General features: G+C 34.5%; 1 protein-coding gene across 1 annotated transcript in view; it reads left to right on the forward strand.

Annotated features, from left to right (window-relative positions):
• The window catches only part of LOC150103395 (cytochrome b-245 light chain-like), a 46,948-nt gene that overhangs the window by 15,868 nt on the left and 12,784 nt on the right, over positions 1–18,296 (forward strand). Inside the window, exon 5 of the mRNA XM_090398166.1 lies at positions 9,025–9,106. Coding sequence (XP_090254292.1) covers positions 9,025–9,106 — 82 coding nt within the window. The remainder of the gene's footprint in view (positions 1–9,024; positions 9,107–18,296) is intronic.

Consider the following 18,296-nt stretch of genomic DNA (forward strand, 5'->3'; position numbering starts at 1 on the left):
CACATGACCAAGCATTTATTATTATTATTAAGAGAGACCTTCAGGGTCTCATTGAGTGAGGCTGCATATTACCCACACTAGCTATCATACCTGTTCTTGAATTCATTCACACTACTTGCACACACACACAATATCCAATGCCAATCCATTTTAGTCATGCACCACTCTCTGAGAAAAAAATCTCCCTCTCTCATCCCCTTCTTGATTTCATTCATTTTCAACTTCCAAGAATGTCCTCTTGTCCTTTTTCCACCCTCCATAAAATGAAAAATTTCCATCTATCGGTATTCTATATGACCCTCTGAGACTCAAATTATATATCCTAGTCAAAGGAATTGCCATTTCAGATAAATACTCTTTCAGCATCTATGATGATATCCCATCAGTCCCTATTGCTGAATTCTTATTTCGTTTGTGCAACAGCTCTACACCATTTATAATTTTTTAGTAAAAGATTGTAAACATATAGTACAATTAGTACCATGTGCAGGTTATGATTTTTTTTTTCATATTTTATTTTATTTTTTTTGTATTTTTATTTATTTTTTACATGACTAAAAACCCTGCTCTGCAGAGTAAACATGGAACTTTTTCAAGCTTTCAGTAAACAGGATGATGGTGGTCTCATTGCATACAAGGAGATTTGTCTTCATATATTGATAAATAGCAACATTACCTTATTTTTTTTTTATTGAACTGCATTCAAAATTACATTGACAAATAAAACTGTTATTAATATTTTGCCCACAGTGCAAACACAAATACCAAATCACAGCTAAAGCTAGGCCAGTGTATTATGTATGTAAATTGTGCATATTCTAACAGCAATTTTACCTGTTTTGTAGGATGAAAAACCTGAATTTTTGGAAGGGTGAACCCTGCAGCTGTCATATGCGACTGGCTAAATTCCCTTATAAAGGTTTTTCGTGTCCTAATGTGGTTAAATTTCACTCAGACCATTTTAATAGAAAAATTATCTTAACTAATAGTAATATATCTGCACTGGTAAGATGCAACTTTAACAGTAGGATCCATATTAAAAGTAGTCCAGTCAGTTTTGGTTTCAAGAGACCATTTGTAGTGGTAAAATTAGGGAAAAATTATGTTTACAGTATATAAGTCAAAAACAGGTTGAAGTTTCATAAACCATGCTTTAACTTTTGACTTACCTCAGTTTTTGCTATCATTAAACACAGCTTGGTGATTATAAATATTACATGGTTATAGTTCGCCCACCGATTAGAGGTCTCTCGACACTTCTGCGCATGTCAGAAAAAGGAGAATCCATTCCGATAATAGGGTAATCAATCTGTCTTCTGGGATGTGTTTGTTTATTATTACAGGTCAGAAAATTTAGCTTTTCTTTTACGAACATTGTAGGTTTTAAAGTGTAACTATTTTGCTTGTTTAACAGTTGGAAAAATGTACGTAGAGTATTAACAAAATTAAAAAAGGTATAGCATAAAACAAAAATTTAATTAAGTTTATTTTTAAGAAAATTTTCTATAAAATAAAAATAATTATACAGAAAAACAGAAATTTTTTCAAATGAACTTAGATATTCTAAACTTACAGTTGAGAGAACTGAGACACTTTAATGTCCTAAACCGATTAATTATTTATGGCTTGTTGTGACTCTTTTAACAAACCCATGCAAAAAAAGGTTGGAAAAAATACCATTATCAAATCCTTTAAATCTTCATAGTCATCTGAATCGGTATCCGAATCGCCATCACTTTCACTTAAACTGATCACCAAAGGTTCGCATAATTCTTCGATAATTCGTCACTGTCCCAATACGTATTTTCCAATGCAGTGACATGAAAGCAATATTTTCCCTAGTTTTGAACTGTAATACTTTCAACCGCCTGTTCTGAAAGCTTAAAAAGTTTCGACATGTCAATATCTCCAGTAACGTTGCGATGGCGAATGAAACTTTTCACTTCTGCCCAAACATACTCAATAGCATTAATATTGCAATGATATGGTGGTAGCCTCAAAGCTAGAAATCCATGCTCTTTGAGCATCGTGTCGAATTTAAATAGTTGTGGGTGAGTTTCTTTTGACCAAATTAAGCAATTCAATTTTTTGCATATCTGGGGAATGAGAAATGTTATTTGCAGAGAGCCAATCCATAAGAACTTGCTTCTTATTAGACCAATTTGGAGCTTTGTTCGATCGAATAGAGTGATATGAAGCGTTATCAATTATAACAACAGCAGCATTTTTAGGAAGGTTTGGAATCAGTTTTTCTTCTGCCCACTTTTCGAAGATCGTAGAATTCATTTGCCTATGGTAATTGGCTTTATATAGTAAGTTTGAATTCGGTAAAAAACCCATTTGTCCACCCCCCACACACACAAAATTATTATGCGCCGCGAGGCATTTCCAGTGTGTAGCACTCCACATTCTTCTTTAGACTGCCAACATTTTCCATAATTTAAATTACTATCAATCCAAGTTTCATCTAGATACACAATTGGCTTTTTTTTTTCCTCCCTGAAACGTCTTATTGCTCTCAAATACTGCATTCTAAATAAAACAATGTCACTTTGCTCCATGATAAGTTTCCTTTTATTCTGGGACTTTATAAAACAAAATCCAATTTCATGAAGTTTTTTCCTTGAAGTTTCTCTTTTCCAAAGAAAATTAATTTTTTTCTTTAACCACAGGAATCAATTTCGGAACAGCTGGCACTCTTTTCTCGATCACTTAAAATTCGTGAATAGTTCTTCTTATAACGTCTACATCAGAATCATTCAAAGCTAAGCTACGGTTTCAATGGTTTTCTTTACTCTGGCGCTTTTTTTTAGGAGATTTAAATTTTGGGTTACCTTCACCTTGTGATTGCCTACGAATTCATTTAACAGTCGACCCCGATATGCCAGCAATTGCACTTGCACGTTTTATGACTTGAGAAAGGGGAACAAGGAGACGATTCATTTTCGCAGAATGTCAGTACATTATTCAATATTCTTTTGCGAGAGCTACTGAAATGTTTAACAACATTTCAATAGCTTGTTGACTGTACTGGATCCATCATACAAATTAATAATAAAAAATAATGCAAAAAAGCGACAACAAAAATCAAGCTAGTACTAGTACAGCGACAGACAAGAAAGCACATGATTTCACATGTTGGCGACCAATTCGTACATCCTTCATTTCTTTCTCCCCTTCAGCATGAATCGACTATTCTTGGCAAAATGCCAAACGGTGGGCGAACTATATCAAGATGTTGCAAAAATGAAAATTGAGTTGGAAATATCAAAAATCCATCTACGATCAGTTTTATAGATGAATTTTTGATTTTTCTATAATTTTACTGCAATAAAGAATTATAAATGCTATCTAAATATTAAAAATATGATATAAATATCTGCTAACACTTTTTACCCTCTAGAGCAGGAGTCTCCAAACTACGGCCAGTGGGTCAGATGCGGCCTGCGATATGATTTTATCCAGCCCACCAATTGGACTAATTTTTCAATAAGAATCTGCAAAAAAAAAAACAGGGTGTTGATAGATTTCAAATGCATTAATTAAAATTGTGTTCAAAATATATTCCCAAATAGCAAAAAATAACCGTAATCCAAATTACGGTCTTTCTGACTCTAAAAGTCAGAAAGACCGTAAAAATTTCGGTTATAATGGACTAACAAAGAAAAAAAATTTAAAAGAATTCAAAACGAAATAAAAAAAGTACATCCGAATAAACTTTTTTATCAGCAAAAAAAAATTATGTCGCACGAAATAAGAACACTTAAAAAAGTCCGTAAAAACACAGTTAAAATTAACTAACAAGCAAAAAACAAAATAAAAACAAAATTTCCCGATCTGTATTTATTGACAAAAAACTCGAAGTTATACGAAATTAAAAAAAAAGTTACATGTAAATTGTCGGTGTATATTCGGTTGAAAAACTAACGACTAGCAAAAATTTAAACAAATTGTTTCCCAAGTGGAAAATAATGAATTCGGCTATTTTAAAAAAAGTATCAGTTCACGCGTAGAAATTGTCATGATAAGATTTTTTTTGTTAATTTTTACTAAATTGTTTTTTTGAAAGAAATAAAAAAAAAATAAAATTTTTAAATAAAAAAATTTTTTTCTTCTTCTTTTTTGGATATTTCGGGTAAGCATATTAACTGAAATATGCAAAGTAATAATTCAATAAAACTCATATCTAGTTCTAGAGTTTTTTATTACTATGGCCCGCTGAACAGTGCTGAAGTACCCAATGTGTCCCTCACGGCGAAAAGTTTCGAGACCACTGCTCTAGAAGGAATAGGTAAGCTCATTCCCATGCATAGTACTAATGTGCTATAGGTTTACAATCTTTTTCGGGTGAGAATTGCATAAAACATGAGCAGATCGCAGTGCAGTTTAATGTAATTTATACAGAGAAGTAAGATACAGATAAGATATTTTTACTATTTTTCCTTAATTTTTTGAAGTATAGTTGAAATTTCCTTGCCTGGTAGCTGAGTAGATAGCATCTCTTCTCCAACCAGCTGGTGTTTTGGCTTCATGTTCACAATGGAACCCATTGCCAAGGGCATGGATAATGTACATCCTTGTCTCACACCAGATTTAACATTAAACCATCTTCCTGTACTTCCTTCAATTCTAAATGCTGACTTACAACTCAAATAAAGACTAAGTATTGCTTGATATAATGCCCCACTGACACCACAACTGTAGCATTTTGAATAGCTTCTCTCTTGGCACCGTGTCATATGCTTTTGCCAGATCTACAAAACTTAAATACAGATCTTTGTTATATTCCCATGATTTCTCAACTATTTGTCGTAAAGTGAAGATCTGATCCTGACAGCCTCTATTTGGCCTGAATCCAGCTTGTTCTTTACCAAGCTTCTCTTTCATAATCCTTCTCAACCGTTTCTCAAGTATACTGGCATAAATCTTACCAGGAACATTCAGTAGAGAAACACCTCTGTAATTCTCACATTCAGTTTTTTTCCCTTTTTATATATCAGATATTATGAGAGCTCTACTCCAATCATCTGAAATTTGTCCCTCTGTCAGGCCCCCCGAACTATGCAGTGCAGACACTAAGAATTTTATAGTCCCATACTTGAGCATTTCTGGTTGAATATCATCTACTACAGCAGTTTTTCCACATTTCAGGCTTCTGATGGCTTTTTCTACCTCAACTATGGATATATATATTCCTGAGTGCATGCCTGGTCAGTGTTTTTTTTATCACTGTGCTGTCATCACTGCTAGTTTCATTTAGCAATTTTTCAAAGTAATTACTCCATACTTCAAGGATATCTTTTTCTCCAGTTTTCATATCACCTTTTCATATCATCTCTAACTCCTTTTACAGCACTCTTTCCTCCATTTCTGAGCTTTTTCAATAACCTCCAGAATATCTTGCCACCTTCTTGATATTTATTTTTTTATGTTCTTACCAAAGTCTTCCCATGACTTTTGTTTAGCTAGTTTTACATAGTGTTTAGCTTTCTTACATTTGTCTCTGTATTCTCTAGGAGCACAAGCTGACTTATTTGCCAGGAACTTTTGATATGCTTTCTTCTTTTTCTTTACTGCCTGTTTAACTTCCTATATCCACCAAGGAATTCTGAGTTTTCTATCCTTGTAGACAACCTCACTACATGCCTCTCTGGCTGAATCAATCAATGTTTCCTTCAGATCTTACCACAGAATCTCCAATTTTTGATTCCTGTTCTCAAACTCTTTCATTTTTTCTTGAATAATGTTTGTATATTTCAATCTACAGTTCACATCTGAGAGTTGCTCAACTTTTATTCGCTTCAAAACTTTCTTACATGTCATTCTTTTCAATATGAAATTCAATTTTATCCTGCTCAAGACTGTATGGTGATCACTTCCAATTTCAAATCCTCTGTACACCTAGTGTCCTGCACCAGAAAGAAAACATTGCTATCAACAGTAACATAGTCCTTGAGACGTTTCTTATTCCTTGCATCTTCTCTCCATTTGAATTTGTGCACATTTTTATGTTGGAGCATGGTGTTAGTAATAATTAGTCCATGTCTTGAGCAGAAATCTAACAAGTATTTGCCATTATTATTAGCTTTGTTCTTTTCTCCAAATTTTTCCAAAATATTTTTGTATATCTGACAATCATTTCCTACCCTGCTATTTAGATCCCCAACAAGGACCAACTTTTCCTTTTTCATTGTGTCAGTTGCTTTCTCTAAAGCCTCAAAAAATTCCTCCAATTCTACCTTAGTAGAACCTTGTGTGGCACATATAATTCTCATTGTCCAGTTCCCCATTCTGATATTTGCCCACATCACTCTACTTGAAATTGCCTGCCATTCAAGAAGACTAGCCTCGTATTTAGTGTTGAATACTATGGCTACTCCTTCTTTTCCTTGTTTGTCTTTTCCTGAATATAACATTTTGTATTTATTCAGAAAGATCTCACCAGTTTTTGCCTTTTTTTGTTTCAGTCACCCGTATTATATCGATCTGGTACTTATCCAATTCCTCAGCTAGCTCCATTTCTTTGCCATTCATGCCTCTTATGTTGATAGTACCGATCTTGAACTCTATTGATGTTGAGTTGGGGGTGTGTTTTAGGGTTTGCTCCAATAGCTGACTTTTTGCTGTTTGCCCTTGTTCCCTGGCAAAAACAACAGGGGGGGGGGGAGATAACCAGGCGATGCCCCAGCCAACATGAAATTCTGTCACATTGTACCATCATTTAATATTGTGGTTGAACAAATAAGGATGCAATTTGATCGGATAAATCCCAAATTGCCAGCCCATACTCATTCGTTCAGTATCCAGGTAGGTACCTATCAAGGTGCCACGAGAAGGTGGGGGATTGGACATTAGATCAGAAGCCCTGATCTGTTCTCTGCATTCCTTTAAAGGCTATGTGGATGTCTCCTCTCATTTATACAGCTTTGACTGTTAAGCACCCTCTAAATATGTAGAAACTATAAAAGTGTGAAATTTTAACCAGAGAGCTTATGAGAATACAATCCTTGCATCAGAGTTGCCTTAGCTTGCACTGCTTAAAAGAACACAACTGTTGCCTAAGCATCGGTTGTGTTCTTTTTCCATTCTTTAATCCATATACATTCACCTTTCATTAGTGCATTTGATAAAAGCTTCACTGTCCTGACCAGCTGTTTTGAATAGGTTGGTTCTTAAGAGAGCAAAAACTCTCATTCAGTAATAAAGCAATCCAATATCAGCGAGTTGTATTTTTCATAAGTGAACTCTCTGTTGAGAGAAAAAGCATATGGCTTTCTCCATCAAATGCACTAATAAAAGGAGAATTATATGGATGCTTTGGCAATGGGCATGTTCCTTTAAGTAGTGCAAAGTAAGGCAACTTCGATGGCTAGGATTGTATTCTCATAAGTTCTCCAGTCAAAATTTACAAAGCTTTAATGTTTAATATCTCTACTACTTTTACAGTGTCAAGGTTTCCTTATTCTTGCAACAGCAACTATCTCAAGGATAAGGTGGTTGGCCCTATGCCTCCCAGTGTGTCCTATGTTCTGTAGATGCATGTGTTCATGGAGCCAATTTGTCTGTTCTGGGGAATGAAAAACCTGAGTTTCCAGCTGAAAAAGAAACCCCTACCACCGTATTAGACCAGCTAAATTCATTTAATTTTTCATTGAAAGAGACCAGATAAAGGTTCCTCATATCACTGACAGGAATCGAACCCAGGTTTTTCTGACCAAAGGGCTTTGTCTAAAACGACTGAGCTATGGAGGTGCATCTTTAATATTCACTGTTTCTATATACTGTTAACCCTTGAACTATGTGGGTCCACTTATGTGTGGATTTTTTTTTTTTTTTCAATAACCATATTGTAAAATTTATTGAAGATTTGTGACAATTCGAAAAAACAAACAAACTCACAGATGAACTGCGTGGCCTAGAAATATCATAAAAATAAAGAAAAAGTGTAATGATTGCATAAAATATATGTAGATATTAGTCTATTTTATCATTTACTACCATGAAGCATACACAAATCTATTATAAAATGTTAAAATTTATCACAACCTATGCACAGAAACACTTACAGACCATACATGGTGCCATTTGCAGTTGGGAGAAATGTAAACAAATGTAAAGATGCAGTATTAAATCATAACTGCATAAAATTAACTGTTACTAATTAGTTTAATTAATTAGCCCAAAAATTTTAACGATTCATTCATTACTGTATAGACTAGGCTATCGTGAAGCAATCATATTGCTGCTTCTTCATTTTCAATGCATGAATCACTATACCTGTAAATAAATATGAATATTTCTTTTTCACATTATCTTTTCATTTTTGATGTCTAATATTAGTAATACATATAACATCTACAGTGTATTGTATCATATAAGACAATATTGATCTAGGTACTGACAGACATATGATTCATCTTGTAAGCAGAGGACTTAAACTTATGGTATCAATAAATACAGTACAGTACTGTACTGTAAATGTATTTTCACTTCCTTATGATTTTCATAATAACATTTTCTTTCCTTAGCTTACTTTCTTGTAAGAATACAGTATCTAATACATATAACATACAAAATATGTTAATTGATTGTTTTTATGTTATCAGTAAGGCTTCTGGTCAACAGCAGGCTGTTAGTAGTTAAGTTTTTGGAGTCAAAAGTGATATGTGGATTTCCAAGTCTGTGGGGCGTCTAAGCCCCACAGACTTGGAAATGTTGATCCTGCTTTGTTCAAGGGTCAACTGTAATTTATGTCACCAAAATAAAGCCCTATGGCTCTTCCTTTATTAATATAAAAAATAACTTTGCAAATGCATATAGTTAGTCATTATGACAGTCCATACATATTATGTAATAATGAAATCATATTACTAAGAATTATTTATTGACATTATTATAAATTATATTTTAAAATTTAGATTTATAATCATGTTGCATAAAGTATTAATTTCATTAATCACATTACTTCAAGTTTAACAGCTTATGATAGTAAAATGGCCTGACCGATGATTATAATTACTGTAGTTTAGGAATTCCAAGCTGTTTTATGCTGCCCACACTTATGGGAGGAATGTGCCTGTTTTTATCAGGAATCATATATTTGGTGGTAAGTTTACACATTTTTCCCTTTAGAGCATGCAATTGTTGACATTTTGTAAATAACTAAAAAATGTTATTTATTAGTAAATTCTGCCTTATTTTGTTTACTTTCTCTCAAAATTGGTTAGAACACTTACAGTTTCAAAATTTCAAGCATTAACAATTGTTTCTTTAATTAGCATTGTGGTGCACAAGAAGAGTGTTTGCCTGGAGGGACAATAGAAAGTGTGGCTATGGCAGTTAAGAGGGGATGAAAGGATGGATGAAATTATTGTGATGGTGGGCACAAATGACTTGAGAGGCAATGTAAATTAGGTGACGAGAGATCTGAGATTCTTGCTTGAGGTTGTGCAAAAGAAAATGCAGAGAGGAAAGATTGTGTGTGTGTGTGTGTGTGTGTGTGTGTGTGTGTGTGTGTGTGTGTGTGTGTGTGTGTGTGTGTGTGTTGCCCAGGTATGATAGTGATGAGCTGAACAGAAGAGCAGTAATACTGAATAGCATAATAGCCAGAATGTGTCAGAAGAGAGGATTGGAATATGTGGATGCTTGGAGGGCATTTGAGGACAGAAGAGAACTGTATGCGAGAGACCGCTTGCATTTGAATGAGGAAGGACTAAGGCATCTGGAGAAATTGCTGTTTTCTGAATGAGTCAGTGTGTCAATGCAGAGAAACTAGAATTCCCAGGTTGGATTGTAGCAGGGGTGGCCTCTTGGGGGAAGGGGGACGACATCAGGTAACATTGAGTCCAGTGGGGGTTGAGAGGAGATAATGATAGGTATAGAAGCAGTGACATTTTTATGCTTTATACTAATGCCAGGAGTATTCGAAATAAAGGAGATGAATTGGTGGTGCTGATAGCATCAGCCTGGCCAAAGATTATTAGGATCTCTGAGATGTTGTTGACAGAGGATGATATAATAACATGAATTGAAGTAGCAGGCTGCAGCATTTTTTGGCAGGATAGGAAAGATACTACTTATGATTAGTGATGACTTATGTCCTCTAAGAGTGGAGACTTTTGGAAGGCAGTGACGCTAATGGTTTTGAAAGAATTACGGTGTGAGGTAGAAGTGGCCAAGACAGGATATTTAGTGGGGTGTTGCTACAAACCAAGGAGCACAGAGGATGGGGAGCAGGAGATGTTTAGGCATCTCCTGCTCCCCATCCTAACACTTATGAAGTTGAACTTCATAAGTGTTAGAAGAATGATTGTTATGGAAGATTTTAACTATAGCAGTATAAGCTGGGAAGAGGAAAATGCATGTAATAATAAGGGGATGGAATTTCTAGAATTCTTGAGGGACAAATGTCTTAGGCAACATGTAATAGAGGGAATGAGGGTTTGGGATTTGGTCATAGTATCAGAAGAGCTGATAATAAGTGAGATGACATCTCTCCCACCAGTTGGAGAGAGTGACCATGTAGTTTTGACTTGGAAGATGAATAAACATTCAGGTGTATCAAAGAAAATGGAATGTATGTGGAATTATAAGGCAGGTGATTATAATAGTCTTAAATATCAACTAGGAGCAGTTCCATGGAGGGCAGAATTGGAAGGCCAAGATATCATTAGTGCTTGAGAAATTGTGAAGGAATATTCGTTAGCAGCAATAGTAAGCTGTATTCCACGAGTGAAGAAGTGGACACAATTTGGTGTAAAGTGGATGACAAACAATATCAAACAGGAACTGCAGTTGAAAAAGAGATTATAGAAGAGAGATATAAGGAGAGGGGTGGAGGGCAGATACACGAAGAATATAAGGCACAGGCCAGGAGAGTGACTAGTATGGTGAGGAAAGCAAAACTGGAATATGAGAAGAGATTGGCACTAAGATCCAAAGAAAATCCTAGGGAATTTTTTAGCTATGTGGCCAGTAGGAGGAGAAATGATTGTGGAAGAATGACATTGTGGGATAAAAATGGGAATAGAGTGACTGATGCAGAGGACATAGTGGAGTTGTTCAATGAACACTTTATTGGAATATTTCATCCTGGAGAAGAAAGTTTTAATACTAGAGGGATAGGGCAGGTTCAAGGTTTAGAGGTGCAAGAGGAGAGTGTGTTCCAAATACTGAGTACTCTGGATATCAGTAAAGCTCTGGCACTGGATGGTATTTCACCACGGTGTTTGAGAGAATGTGCTAAAGAACTGACAACTCCATTGACCTGGATCTTCAATAAAAGTCTGGTTGCAAGAAAGGTACCCAAGGAATGGAAGGAAGGATGATAAGATAGTGCCGCTGCACAAAGGCAGTAGCAGATTGGAAGTGTCTAATTATAGACCAGTGTGTGTGTGTGTGTCATCAGTAGTTGTTAAAGTCTTGGAGAAATTAGTGAGGTACTATATACAGCATTGGGCAGATGAGGGTAATGTTATCTTTGAGAATCAACATGGATTTGTTAAAGGGCACTCTTGCTTTAGTGATATGATTGCCTTTTATAATAAAGTGGCAAGAGCAGTTGATGAGGGAAAGGCATATACTGCAATTTTTTTGGATTTTTCAAAGGCGTTTGACATGATGCCACAGGGTTTAAATGGCGGGTTAGTCAAATGGATTCAGGATTGGCCGTCTGATAAGTATCAGAGAGTTGTGTATGGTGGAGCAATATAAGAAGCAGAAGGTTACAAGTGGGGTTCCACAGGGATCAGTATGGGACCTGTATTGTTCAACTTTTATATCAATGACATTGTCAATGGATTGCAAAGGAATATCCAGTTGTTTGTGGATGATGTGAAGCTGGGAAGAGTTATCAGTAATAGTGCAGATGTGACAGCCCTGCAAGAGGATTTGAATAAACTAGACAGATGGGCAAATGAATGGGTTTGTCATTTTAATACAGCAAAATGTAAAGTCTTGAAGTTTGGGATCCATCGATGGGAAGATGCATACTTTATTGGAGGGCTATACTGGAGGGAGACAAGAGATCTGGGGGGGTGATGATTGATAGAAAACTGAAATTCAGGGAGCACATTGAAAAGTTGGTGGAGGTAACCCAGAGGTTTGCTGGATTTCTGCAATACCGAAAAGGACACTGACCTGCAGAGATAAAGAGTTATCATTCCATTGTATAAGACTCTGATCAGCCCACAATTACACTATTGTTCTCAAATTTGGTCCCCACGATTTGAAGGGGATAAATTAACTGTGGAAAGGGTACAGAGGTGGATAACAAAGATGGTTTCAGGACTGTACAATGTCAGTTACGAGGATTGACTGAAGGAATGTGGACTGCTGAGTTTGGTGGATAGAAGAAGGAGAGGTGATGTGATCGAGACTTTTAAACTGTTGAGAGATAGTTACAGGATAGACATTGGGGAGTTTTCTTTTGCTTGGCAGAACGGCAGGAAGGAGTGATGACAAGGGGGCCATCCCAGGAAGTTACAAAAGTAAGCTGTGAGCAAGAGGGTGAGGAGTGGTTTCTTTGCGCAGTGGGTGGTTGAACTGTGGAATGCATTGCCTGAGAGAGTGGTTAGAGCAAGAATGGTCAATGAGTGGTATGACAGACTTTGTGTTTCCTAAGAAGGACCTCCCATGATGAGTCTTTTGACTCCTTGGAAGCCTGAATAATAATAATAATAATAACATTGAAATTTAAGTGCAAAGCACTTCTTATGACCATCTAATGCTATCTTAATAGCATATTGCTAAATGACAGCCTTCAAGCCAGAACTGGTTTGTAATGTATTTTACCCAGCCTGTAGGAAGATCAACATCGGTTTATTTACTTCTTTTTTTTTTTTTTTGTTACTGTTCAAAATTATTGAATAAGAAACATAAAACCGTGATCTGATTTGTATTTGTAAGAAAATTTTTTTGCAATAAATCATTTTTCATATGAATATAAAAAAATTGTCATTTTTAAAACACAAAAAGCTTTAAATTATTAATCCTAGTACCCCTTGTAATGGTATGTTAACAACTTTTGACATTGGATTGATTAGGATGGGTCTATCCTACATTAATAACAGGTCAATGGTACACAAGAGTTCAGCAAATTTTGTCATTTTTGGGAGAGATCCTAGGCTTCCTTGCCATTTTATATTGAATATCCTAACTGTAGTTACCTGTACAAATATATGTCAGAATAGCTAACAGCACATTTTCAATTTGTATACAGTATGGATTTCAATTCACAAACAGGATTGAACCTGAGCATCAGTGTCAGGAGTAGCAAAGAACAAAATGTGGTAGCTGTAAAATTTTCTGTTTTGATGTAATCTTGATGGCTACACTACATTTGTAAAATATTCTTGTTTTTTTTCTTTCAATTAATTTCATATGAGATTATTAAATATAACAAGAAAGAGATCAGCATTCTGAACAACTATACAAAGATATGTATACAAAGTATACAAGTATATTAAATAGAACAAGTATACAAAGTATATCTATTACAAGAAGAAAGCATTAGAATGCTTTATCGATCACAATTAAGAGATTATCTAAAAGAAGTCCAAATCAGTGAAGATATAGAAGAATATTTTAATAAAGATCATTTCCGATAAACTAGCCTCTGAAGTACTTGGAAAGAAAAATAAAATATTAAAAAGAAAAGCATTAAAAATATGGAACACGGGTATAGAAAATGCAATAAAAGAAAAACAAATGGCATACAAATCACTCCTTCAAAAACATACAAAGGAAACAGAAGAAATATACAAAAACAAGAAATATAGCTAAAACCAAAGTACAGAAAGCTCACCAGGATTCTGGGAATGGATTTATTAATAAAATAGAAGAAGATATACATGGAAGACAAGACATAGCTTACAAAATATTAAGGAAATTAAACAATGAAGAAAGAGATACAGCACAAATGAACATAATACAAGTAAAACAGTGTATAGAACAACATAAGAATTTATGGTGTGACCCAAATTTAATAACAGAAAATAATAATGAAGAAATCAGTACTGATATAGAACCAATTAAATTGGAAGAACTAAAAGAAGCAATAAATATCAAAAAATAGAAATTCAACTGGATTAGATGGCATAAATATAGAGCTTTGGAAATGTGGTGAAGAATATTTACATCACAGATTTTTAAAATTAATAAATAACTGTTGGAAGAAATGTGAGGTTCCATCAGAGTTAAAAGCTAAGGTTATATTTAAGAAAGGAGACAAAGATGATTGCAGAAATTACAGGTTACAAAATTTACCATATAATCCCGAATATTGCAAACAATCTATTCTCAGAACAAAATGGCTTTGCACATGGAAGTTCATGTACAGACAATAATTATGTGTTAAAACGAATTATTGAAAAAAGAACGAGAATTTAATTTAGAGACTCATACAGCCTGTATAGATTATGAGAAAGCTTTTGATAAAATACACACAGAGAAAAACTATGGATTATAATGAAAAAACAAGGATGTCCACTACATTTTGGTACAAGCTATACAAAGTTTATATAAAGATACAAAAATACAGTTAAGTTAGGTAATAAATTAACAGAAGAGATTGAAATCAATCAAGGTGTCAGACAGGGATGTAGCTTATCTCCAACTCTGTTCAATATATATATATATATATATCTTCTGATCTATATATATATATATATATATATATATATATATATAGATCAGATTATTAAATATGGAAAACAACAATAAAACAAGGTATCCAGTTAACCAGAAGAACTGTTATCAATTCAATGCTGTATGCAGATGATCAGATTATATTACAGTGAGGATGACCTTCAAAAATCAGTTTACGAAATAAGCGAACAATAAAATTTAAAAATCTCACAAATGAAAACAAAAGTCATGGCATTTAAAGGTTGAGATCATGTTAGATCAAAAATAATTATAGAAAATAAAATAATAGAACAAATGACACAGTTTAATTATTTAGGCTGCATAATAACATATCTAAAAGATAATGATATAGATGAAAAAATAAAGAAATTTCAGAAAATCTGTGGAACAATTAAAAGGACACTGAATAAAAAAACAAGAAGAGAAACTCAACTAAAATTTTACCAAGTAATGGCCACTCACACTGTATTATATGGTTCAGAAACATAGACTGTTAAAAAGAAAGATGAAAGTAAAGTACAATCTGCAGAGATGAGATTTTTAAGAACAATAAAAGGATTCACAAAATTGAACCATATAAGAAATGACATCAGAAAAGAACTAGATATTTATAACGTAAATGAAGAGATCAAGGAATATAGAGAGATATGGAAAGAACATCTAATTAAGATGGAAAGATATTGGCTACCAGAAGAAGTGGATAGATATAGACCAAAGAGAGAGAGAGAGAGGAAGACCAGCAGCAAGATGGAAAGACCAGTGAAGCCGGAACAGGCAAATGTCTAATCCTTGAAGAGAAAAAGATCAGCATTCTCCATAATCAAAATCAGGTTTGTGTATTGTTTTGGAAATGCATAAAACATTTTCAGCTGAAAAGTTGATGTGGTCTTAATTTTAATTAAATCAAGAAAAAAAATAATTTATTACAGAATAATAAATAGCTACAAAATGATAAATTTTCCATGTAGTCTTTCCATTTCATTTTAAATGTCTAATAGAATAAATGTTCCTAAAAATTGATGTATAAAGTTACATATGATTGGTCATCACAACAGATAATGACTATGATCCTAAATTAGAATTTAACAGTGTTTTAACATATATTTTAATCATCACATTTTTTCAGGATAACAAATTATTCTTATTACTAACTTTGGCATAAGAAGAATAATGATTCTCTTTGCCAAATTATTGAAGAAAATTATCTTCATCAAACCGGTAGCTTCCACACAGCCAATAGTTAAATAAAAAGAACACGTAAGTCCAGAGTAATAACTTTTAATTAATAAGGTACAGATATTTCATACTAAACTAATAGTATGTCTTCAGTGTTACAAACAGATAGGAATGGAATACAAGTAATGAACATTCGGTGGATCACCTATTAAAATACATTGTTGTCGCGAGCTAGGAAATGAAAGAAATTAATAAATAATTAATATTTAAGATAATTGGTTTTTTATTGATTACATAAAATAAAAGTCTCCCAGATCTTCGAGAGAGAGAGAGACAGTCATTTCAGTTTAAATTCGGTCGGTGTAAAATAGCTTCACAACTTCCTTTAAAGAGGTGTTCATATTTGAACCTGCATCTATGAAGGAGAATAGCTTTATCCCACTGGATATTATGGGTAGTGGTAATACTGTGTTGTGCTAGACCAGACTTCTGAGGTTTGTTGTAATCAATATAATATTGATGTTCTTTAATTATTTTTTCCACAGATGGCCAGTTTGTCCAAAATAAGAAACATTACATTCGCACGTTATTTGGTAAACGCCAGCCAAAGATAGAGATGACAGTTTATCTTTTGTAGAAGACAATAAGGAAGAAATTTTGTTGATAGGAATATATGTGGGAATCAATTGGTACTTTTTTAAAATTCTACCTATAAGTTCTGAGATTCCTGGAATGTAGGGAATTGGAACTCTGCGGACTGTTGAAGAAACCTTAGGTATTGGAACATAAGATTCAATTATCTGTTGGATTTGATTAGGATGGTAATTATTAGATTCTGTTAACTTTTTAATAATGGAAAGTTCTTGTTGTAAGATTTCTGGAGAAGAGCAAACTTTATGTGCTCTATTAATTAGAGATTTAAGAATGCCAAATTTTTGAGATGTGTGGTTATGAATATATCTGCCAGTAAATGTGGGTTTTTGAAAGATGCTTGTAGATAAGGTACCAGAAGAAGTTCGAGATAGCAGGATGTCCAAAAATGGTAAAGTACCAGAATTTTCCTTTGCCAGTTATTCGTCCTAAGTGTTTGTGTGTGTATCAGCAAGTATATATATGGATCCACATGCTGATACATTACTAAATTTCCTTAAATATCTTAGCATTTCATTTCGAAAATGGGTTAATGTGCAAATGAGCCCATTAACCCATTTTGAAATAAGGAAGCTGGTGGCACATTTTCAATTTATGTACAATAGGGATTTCAGTTCGCCAACAAGAATTTACCTTAAGTGTCAGTGTGTCAGGACAGCAAAAAATAAAATTAGGTAGCCAAACACATCATAGTGAGCAACTGAGTGCAGTTACATACACAGTCTTGCCATAAATACTGTTACAACTTCCTCACACCCCTGCACTGGAATTGTGCAAGCCAGTTCCATTAGTGGCACTGTGCACAGCCAACATTCGTGTGTTTATTTGTAGGGAGAGAGAGAGAGAAAGAGAGTTATCTAGCTATATGGGTTAACATGCAGTGGGGAGATTATGAGAACCGTATAGCTTTAATAGCACTTCATAAGGTTGGAATGTTGCCACCTGTTATTTTCAACATGTTGAAAACATTTGGGATCAGTAGGATGTTTGCATATTGGGCTATTAACCATTATAATGATACAGAAAATGTATCTGATTGCCAAAGAATAGGTTGACTACGCTGCATTAGGACACAACAACTTGTGAGGGCTGTGAAGGCACGCCTCTGCCATAATCCTGTGAGAATGCAGAAAGTGATGCGAGAGATGAATGTTTTGCAGAGAACAATGTCGTGTACTAACTGATGACCTGGGGATGAGAGCCTATTGTCATTCTACTGGACACCTCTTAACACCACAACTCATGCAGAAGAGGGGGATAAAATCAAAGGCATTACGTGAATAGTAGACACAGAGATATCCTCTTCACATATGAGAAGATTTTCACCATTGAAGAGTTGTTTAATTGCCAAAACGGTTGGGTATATTCCCTGGATGGTTGCACAGTACATGCCATAGTACCCAGGATTCAGAGAGGTCATCACCCCATGTCATTGATAATTTGGTGGGAAGTGACATATCAGAGGTATTCAAGTTGCATTACTGCGAAAAAGGAATCAAAACCTTCACTAAAGTGTATCAAGATACCTTGCTGAAAGCTGTGGTACGGCCCCTGAAGATGGATTTGGAGTGAGCAGTGGCAGCATTTCTGTTGATGATGTACATGCTGCCATTGATATGTTCACAGACTTCAGATGTGCCTGAAGGCAAAAGGGTGACATTTCGAACATCGAGTGCTGCTGCTGCTGTATGCATGTTATACGTGTGGTTTGTATGTACTGAAAGCTGTAAATGATTTACTGATAGATTAAAGGTTTATGCGCTGTTCAAGTTGTAACAGTTTTTATGGCTGGACTAGGTACAAAGTGTTAAACCAAGTGGAGC

Source organism: Typopeltis vanoorti, chromosome 9 (assembly GCF_054136105.1).
Source record: "Typopeltis vanoorti isolate ZY-2024b chromosome 9, IOZ_Tvanoo_1.0, whole genome shotgun sequence".
NCBI lineage: Eukaryota > Metazoa > Arthropoda > Arachnida > Uropygi > Thelyphonidae > Typopeltis > Typopeltis vanoorti.